A 9,129-nucleotide genomic window follows, 5' to 3' on the forward strand; every position below is an offset into this window, starting at 1 on the left:
ATGTGTATGAAAGACATACACAATTTCCTCTTACTTTTAAATTCAACAGGCATGAATGGAAAGGAACAACTGTGAAGTAGAAGACAGAAAGAACAAAATAGGCTTTTGGTGGCAGGTTAATGAGGAGAGTTTCAGGGGAGTTGTTAGCTCCCATAAAGCCAGCAGATCTGTACACCTTTCTAACTAAATTCCCATTCACCGAGTTCCCTGTGCCACGCTCATTAATTAAAGCTATATAGCAAAGCAGAAAATAGAAGCAATGGAAAAAAGTTCGTATCTTCAAAACTAGCTGAAATCAGAAGGAAACCGTCTTAAAAAGATAGTGTGTCAGGTTGTTACGAACTGGAGAGCTTACAGAAGCAGTGACATGGCTTTCTGCCGCGGGAAAGCAGAAAGCCTTACACTTGCTCTAGATGACTTACCTGAGGCATTTCCAAGCCCAGACCCTGTAAGTCCGATCCCAAACTTCTTTTTTTTCTTGTTTGTAAATTCCTTTCCAGCTTTACTTTTAATTTCAGGATCGAAGATGATTTTCACAATCAACGGCAGGTTTCCCTGGAGTGCCTTCAGTTCAGCTGCTGAGATCCCTGCTTTTCTTTTCTGCATGAATCTGTCAAACAGCAACACACAGCAACTTCACTGAGCACCATTAAAAAACAAGCTGACCTTTCAAAACGACCTTAACAAAGAACACTTTAAAGAAGTAAGTCCTGCCCTAACCAGTTTGGCTCAGTGGCTAGAGCGTCGGCCTGCGGACTGAAAGGTCCCAGGTTCGATTCCAGTCAAGGGCATGTGCCTTGGTTGCAGGCACATCCCCAGTTGGGGGTGTGCAGGAGGCAGCTGATCGATGTTTCCCTTCGATGTTTCTAACTCTCTATTCCTCTCCCTTCCTCTCTGTAAAAAATCAATAAAATATATTAAAAAAAAAAAGAAGAAGAAGTCTTGTGGTTGCAATATCAAGAATTTGGTCCTTTCTTAGTACCAACTATTCTGAAATTCACCATTCCTTCATTTGTTCTAAAATGGAATTGGTCATTAACAACTAGTGTGACATTAAAAAAATTCTTAAAATATTAACATAGGCTGTTTTTTCTTGTGATATAAAAGATGTACTATACTTAATGTTAAAGGAAAGCTCCCACTCACTTTCTCTTCCGTATGAGAAAATACACTGCAACATTTAATGCCATCTCTTGTATGATCATTTTTATTTCCTGGCTCTTCACTGGGCGCCCCCTCTGGTGGGCTGGCATTCTGAGCTACTTGTTCTAGCCTAAGAAACACCATCAAGTGCCCAGCCTGGGCCTAGAAAGACAATTGGTTATGCATCTCAATCCAGTGCTGCAGTCTAAGTGGACTGACTGACCCCTGCTCCTGCCAAAGGCTAATTCTGGCCCAGCTTCTCCTTATGTGGCCTCATGGTTGGTCCTACTGCTGATATGTATTCTCAGTCCTCACTCTTCCCCTGGTTCCTGTGAGAAAGAGGTCAGTTGCATTATCTAGAACTATTTACTTAGACCCCCAAAAGGCATATAATTCAAGTGAGGCGTTCCACAAAGTGGACTAGTGTAATCCTGGTCTACAACCTGGATCTGAGAGAAAAGTCTGATACTCTGTAAAACCTGAAACTTAGCCTCCCTAGCAAGGGTCAAAGACTTAAGAAGAGATTGAGTTGTGTTCAACATATATTTATTAGCATCTACTAAAGACAACATCTATCAACAGCTTGGTTTATCAGGGAAACACTGGATTAAAAAAGGGCTAAATGCTAGTTGCAGCTTTCACTTGCAAACTATACAACACTGAATAGATCAATCTTTCTAAGCCTCATTTTTCATCTCTCTGGCTACTGAATTTTCTATGCCATAATACTTTCATACAAATACAAGTATTTATTTAAAATTGTACTTAAACACTTGGCCTCAAAGAAAACTTCAGTCAATGCAGTTGGCAAAAAAGACCACTTGTTTGGGAGACAGGAGACCTGGATTCCAGTTTGATCCCATACTTAAAACTAAACAGGCTTAGGAATTAGAACTTAAATTTTTGTTTTAGCTCGCAGACTGAGGAATTATAATTATTCTCCCTTAACATATAATAGGGCTGTTATGAGAATTAAATGAGATATTAAATTAGGATGTAGTAATAAAATAAATCTAAAAGATGATTATTATCAATAGGTATATTATGCGATGATTTCTTTTGTCCCACAGCTAATCCAGCTCAGAAACTCAACATCTGTGATAGCTACTGCAAGCAAGGCTGAATGTATTAAAGACACCCACTCCCAAGAGAGGGCATCCACTCTGTAAAGGGTTGAGCTCATTCACCTGCGATACATCAAGGTCCTTAGTTGCCTCTCTCCTAGTCTCTCAGGTAGCCGCAAACAGGATGAGGGGGAAAGGCCAACTCTGCCCCAAGCAGAACCTCTTTTCAGTGATAAACTCTTATAATAAGTCTCTAAAACTAATGACCCAAGTTCACAACAAATTATCCTCATCCCCAAAGTTTTGCACCCACTTCCCAGAAATGCTTGGTGTTAGGTCGGAGAGAGCCCAGGATCGGATACATGCAGACATGTGATGAGACAATGGACTTCCCCTGGAATTTCTCACAGATCAACGTGCCAGACACAGATACCGGCTTCTTCTCCCTTAATCCACATACCCCCACACAGATACTGACTTCTTTCTGAATACCCCCGCCCATCCCCTGCAGCAGAGAATACCACAGCTCATGTCCCCGCCCCTCACCCAACCGCAGTATAAAAAAAGCGCCCCCCTCCCTGTTGGCGTGAATCCACGTGCCCTGTCCTGGGGGGTACGTGGGTCTCCTGGGGACGCAGAATAAACTTTCCTTCCTTCCTTCTTTCCTTTTCTGATCAACTCTCTTTATTTTCTTCGCCGCCTCCTGAGCTACCTAACCTAACACTTGGTACCCTTCCAAATATGTACTGAGAAACAACATGAAGAACAAAATCTCCCACCCAAAAGTGAAAGGGGACAAAAAAAGGCTTCTACAGCAATTACCATTATACAGAAAAAAGCCTCTATAGCAGTGGTTCTCAACCTTCTGGCCCTTTAAATACAGTTCCTCATGTTGTGACCCAATCATAACATTATTTTCGTTGCTACTTCATAACTGTAATGTTGCTACTGTTATGAATCGTAATGTAAATATCTGATATGCAGGATGGTCTTAGGCAACCCTTGTGAAAGGGTCGTTTGACCGCCAAAGGGGTCGCGACCCACAGGTTGAGAGCCGCTGCTCTATAGTAATTACCATTACACAGACTTTTGCATAACGACACAAAACTAACTCCTATACCAGGAAGCCAGATATAAAGGGTATATTAATACTAAGATGGTGGAGTGACACTGAGGAGGAAAGTATAGTAACTTGCTTTTCTGGATGCCTTCACACATCATTGGGCTCAAGAAAATCCCTATTTTACTCAAGGCTTTAATATAAAAAGCAGTAGTCTTAATGTGTGACCTAAGGAATAATTGTTCCAAGGAACGTCAGATATTTATTCAGCAGGAGGGTTGTACTGGAAAACACCATACTAAACAGAACTGTTACAGTGCCTTTATGCAGGACTTCCTAAAAATTTTAGGGTGCTGGGTGCTGATGCACGTTATAAATCACCAATAGGTGAACAGAACAGATTCGATGTCCCAAACTTATTTGATCATAAAATCCTCCAGTCTATCCTCAAGCTGAACTCAAGACTAGTGTTTCTTAAAAAAAAAAAAAAATTGGGGAAAGACTTAAATTAATTCCCCTTCTTTTATTCACAGCTCTGTCTCACCAGTTGCCAGTACAGGTTTGTTTTTCAAGGAAGAGAAGACTGTGATCCATCAGAAATAATATTTACCAACAGATTTTCTATACCAGGACTCATTCAAAGCTATTCAACAACAGCTCCTTGGTGCAAGAAGAATACTCTGGTAACCGAGACTAGCTCTCTGAAGCAATGAAATGGGCAAATGATTGATTTATGAGCAGCAATGGTACCACTTGAAGACACCCAGAGCTTCCATCTTTTTCATTAATAACCCTTCCACCAGGTTCTACTCTAGATTTTTTTGATTCTCCATTTGAAAATACATTAAGGCTTATATGTACATCAGGCAAGGAGGCAAAAGGTAAAGTAAGGTTTTAAGTAAAGTCAAAGGACTTCTTACAAAAGCTCCTCCCCGGGACTGCTCAAACCACTAATCCAATCTTTAAAAGCCAAACCCAAAAGCTGCCTGGTATGCCCCAGGAAGTTCACACATATCCAAGAGCTCCTAAATTATTCCCCTTCTGAATCTGAGAGTTTCAGCTGATCCCTCACCATCCACATAGAGAAAAAAGTTTGACACCAACCTCTTTGTAAATGAAAATGTCTTATGAATAAGCAGATACTGTCTAGGATGGCCAACATCTCCCTGCGGCTCCCCTCTTAGAGGGCACTGGCTTAGGCCACTGTTCCCTTTAGTAACTTGAGGTAACTGGATCCTCACAATGGCAAACAGCACTCTGAGTCATCCAACATTCATCAGAGTAGATGCTCAAAAACTTCTGACACACCCATTAGAATGGCTATAGGAAGGAAGGAAGGAAGGAAGGAAGGAAGGAAGGAAGGAAGGAAGGAAGGAAGGAAGGAAGGAAGGAAGGAAGGAAGGGAGGAAGGAGTGTTGGTGAGGACATGGAAAAATCGGGAACCTTGTGCGAGTTGCTGGTGGGAATGTAAGATGGTACAGCTGGGAAACAGTTTAGCAGCCCCTCATAAAGTAATTCCACATCTGGATATATAACCAAAGGAACTGAAAGTAGGGATTCAAACAGATGTATGTCCACAGCAGCAATATTCACAATAGCCAAAAGGCGGAAACAACCCTAGTGGCCATCAACAGATGGACAGATAAACAAAATGTGGTCCACACATACAAAACATTCTTCAGCCATAAAAAGGAATGGAATGCGGATACATACTATATCATGGATGAACCTTGAAAACATTATGCCAAGTAAAATAAACCAGATACAAAAGGACAAATATTATATGATTCCAATTATATGGGGTACCAGAATAGGCAAATTCAGAGAGATAGGAAGTAGAATAGAGGTTACCAGAGGCTGTTTGGGATGATAATGTTCTGGAAATAGACAGTGGTGATAGTTACACAAGACTGTCAATGTACCTAATGCCACTAAATTGTACACTTCAAAATGGTTCAAATGGCAGGATTTGTTTAATTTACCAAAACGAACCATCGACAGATTGGCTGCTTCCTGCGCACCCCCTACTAGGGATCAAGTCCACAACCCGGGCATGTACCCTGACTAGGAATCTAATCAGCAACTTTTCGGTGCACGGGATAATGCCCAACCAGCTGAGCCACACCGGCCAGGGCTAAATTTTTTTGAGGTAAGAAATGCCGACACGTTTACACTGTTATATAACTCATATACCATGGTTTATTTTGATCTTTCATAATCTTTGCTGGTTCATGCTCATCATTTCTTTCATGTCGGCAGCGTTCTTGGATTCTTTCTTTGTTGTCTTTAAACTGTGCCAGATTCAAAATTCTAAGAGATGGTAACTGTTCTGACCCCAATTTAAATAAATTATTTGAAGCTTAATCCCCAAGAAAAGTTGAAAGAAAGGAAAGAAAGCGGAGGGAAGGGGTGAGAGAGGTGGACAAAGGAAGAACCACTGACTGGGTAATCTAAAGGTTTCCACAATATGTACACCCCATGAGATTCCCTTGTTTGACAAGAAAGACAGTTATTCATTTGCCCAAGCTCTTTCACAGACCAGGACCCATCAACCACATAGTCCATCCATTCCGCTATACTCCATATGTCCCATTCAATAATTCCTTTCCTTTTGAAAACAATTCAGCAAAAGCTGAACCAAACAGTCCTTCCGATGCTTACTAAATCAAGCTACTACCTGTTTTATGGGGCAGCAGCAATCAGAGATCTCCAAATCTCTAAACCACTGAGGAAGCGGGGGCTGCCTATGCAAGGAGCACACTGGAGGAAAGGTGGGAGTTTGGCTCTCCCTTTATTATGTAATATAAACCCTGTGACTATGCCCTGGCCGGTTTGGCTCAGTGGGTTGAGCGTCGGCCTGTGGACTGAAGGGTCCCAGATTCCATTCTGGTCAAGGGCACATGCCTGGGTTGCAGGATCGATCCCCAGTAGGGGGCGTGGGGCGTGCAGGAGGCAGCTGATCCATGATTCTCTCTCAACACTGATGTTTCTATTTCTCTCTCATTTTTCCTTCCTCTCTGAAATCAATAAAAAAATATTTTTAAGAATAATAATAAAAATAAATAAATCCGCCGAAACCAGTTTGGCTCAGTGGATAGAGCGTCGGCCTGCGGACTGAAAGGTCCCGGGTTCGATTCTGGTCAGGGGCATGTACCTGGGTTGTGGGCACTTCCCCAGTGGGGGATGTGCAGGAGGCAGCTGATCGATGTTTCTCTCTCATTGATGTTTCTAACTCTCTATCTCTCTCTCTTCCTCTCTGTAAAAAATCAATAAAATATAGTTAAAAATAAATAAATAAATAAATAAATCCTATGACTACAACTGCAGGCGAAGGAGGATTCGCTATCCTTCAGCAGCAGTTCTCTGAACTCCAAATTTTATAAAGCAGGCAAGTAAACTTCAAGTGAGATGGTTACAGTTTTTATGTCAGGAATTATTAGCACAAAACCTGCATTATTTATTTTCCAAATCCTGCTGCTGTTGGTCTTTAAGGAGGGAAAGTAGGGGAAAGAGGTAAGGAAGGAAGGAGAAGACATATCTTTCCCCTCAGACTGAGTGAGGAAAGAGCATTTTCCTAGCCACGGAGTACTTCCGATGTGAGCCTCCACCATACTACCTAGTGGACTCTGCTCTGGGTCAATCCAAAGTCTCCTTTTATGCTCACATTCTGAGAGTTTAAAAAATATGGGGCTTGAATTCGTTTTGCCATAAAAACTTAATTAAACAAAGTAATTTTACTGAGAATCCTAAGGAGCTAAGACACTAAATCTCAAATGTGATCTCTCCTTGGAATGCGGTTTTGGAGGAAGACACAAGACCTCTCAGAATTTTATTTGATTCCTTTCCAAAGGCTTTGCCCAACTTTAATCTTTGGGCTACAGACGTAACATATGGAAGCTTGGTTAAAATGCTTTGGGAAAGACCATGAAAGCAGGGCTTCTGGAAGAGCTACTTTTTATTCTGAAAACTATCGACTATAAGGTATTAGGGGCTTTCTGAAGCCTTGATACCTGTCAATTAAGTTGTTCAGAGTATAAGAATAAAAGCATGGGACAGTTTTAGACAGAACCAAAGAATGCATTTCTAAACCCAGCCATACTTGGTTACCTCTGGCAACAAAATATTCACAAATGTATATTGTTTACAGATTACTAAGGCACACTGCTATACCCTGTCATTTCATATTTGGTGAAGTAGTTAGAGTAAGTATGAGCATCATTACCATCCCCACCCTCTGTCTAATCATTTTTATATTAATAAAAAAGATCAGCAAGGAAGAGATTTGCCCAAGGTCATTCAGTAAATGGATGCCTCTGTGCAAGCCTATCATCATAGAGACCATCTCTACTCTCAGTGTCTCAAAGATCCTATCTAGAGGACACCCAAATCTACATCTTCATCTTAAACACCCAAGTGCAGCCTGGCTGGTATGGCTCAGTGGTTGAGCGTTGACCCATGAACCAGTCACAAGATCAATTCCAGTCAGAGCACATGCCTGGGTTGCGGGCTCAATCCTTGGTAGGGGGCATGAAGGAGGCAGCCACTCAATGTTTCTCTGTCATCTATCTCTCTATCCCTCTCCCTTCCCCTCTCTCTCTAAAAATAAACAAAAACATATTTTAAAAACAGTTAAATATACCCAAGCGCACAAACCCTGCCATCTGAGATCCAGGTACTTCATGTTCATTCACATCCCATACCACAGACACAACATGCTACCTCCCCATACAAACATTCCTGTTCTGTCAACAGTACCATCATTCTCAGCCATCCAGGCATGGAACACGGATCTCAGCCTTGACTTTTTCTTCCTCTTCCTCACTCACTGTGTTAAATCATGCCAGTTCTCTTGTAGCAAGAATACATGTATGTGTCCCTTGGCCATTCCCACTTTCTCAACGCTTACTTGCCTCCTCATTTTATATTTACTAATCCAATATTTGGCCTGTATATCTTCCTGCCTTCAGCCTCCCCCTCTTTTCAGTTATGTCCCATTATAAAATTATTCTTCCTAAACTAACACATCATGTTAGCACTGTGCTCATGTTTTCAACAACTCTCAAACACCTCTTGGATAATGTTCAAGAAACTATCTTTCCAGCCCCATCTTCTACTACTCTTCTATCAATATAACACTAATATTTACTTGATCTTATAATTTCCACCAAATCCTTGAGGTACTCAAAATCCCACTTCATTAAGGATTTCTAACAATGAGACTCTGGCCTTTCTTTCTTTATTGTTTTTTTTATGTTTTCCCTATTCTTTCTCTACCAGATTGTAAAATCTTTCCTGACCATTATATTTCATGTATGTTTCACTATAATGCCAAAAGCAATGCCTTGCCCAGACAAAAGCTGACTAACAAGAAATAGGAAATCCCTAAGATCATAGGTCCTTCTGGATAAGGAGGTTCAATGACCTTCATATACGAAGACATTGCAAATAAGTCAGTCCTTCAATATATATATGTTTACTGAACATCTTTTATGTGCTCTGAAGTATCTAATAAGTAGCTTGTTAATTTGAGGCTTCAAACATTACAGTATCATATAATAAATATATTTTAAGTTGTACCCCTTAGTTTTCTTTTAAATTTCCAGAGAGTGCTATTAGAATTTCAATTTTAAAGACCTGAGATAATTCTTGTCTAGGGAGGAGAGGGCAGAGGAAGGAGGAGGATTAAAACTTATGGAATCCACAAGTTACAGTCTATCCTTCCCCCACTCTCCCTTTCTCCCCCGCCCCCAACACAGATTTTTTAAATTAAAACAAAATAGTCAATGCAAGTGAAGACTGGAGCTTTAAAGAATCATTTTGTTTTAGGAGCTGTTTTGCAGAAATCTACAAAATGTAAAAATG

General features: G+C 40.9%; 1 protein-coding gene across 10 annotated transcripts in view; it reads right to left on the reverse strand.

Annotated features, from left to right (window-relative positions):
- CREBRF (CREB3 regulatory factor) overlaps window positions 1–566 on the reverse strand; it is a 29,438-nt gene extending 28,872 nt beyond the window's left edge. For 9 of the 10 annotated variants that reach the window (XM_036313567.1, XM_036313561.1, XM_036313558.1 and 6 more), the window contains exon 1: window positions 423–566. In XM_036313567.1, coding sequence (XP_036169460.1) covers window positions 423–431 — 9 coding nt within the window. In that variant the 5' untranslated portion in view covers window positions 432–566. The remainder of the gene's footprint in view (window positions 1–422) is intronic. The other variant, XM_036313563.1, reaches the window with a different exon arrangement.
- Window positions 567–9,129: the final 8,563 nt, after the last annotated feature.

Source organism: Myotis myotis, unplaced genomic scaffold, assembly GCF_014108235.1.
Source record: "Myotis myotis isolate mMyoMyo1 unplaced genomic scaffold, mMyoMyo1.p scaffold_m19_p_6, whole genome shotgun sequence".
Taxonomy (NCBI): domain Eukaryota; kingdom Metazoa; phylum Chordata; class Mammalia; order Chiroptera; family Vespertilionidae; genus Myotis; species Myotis myotis.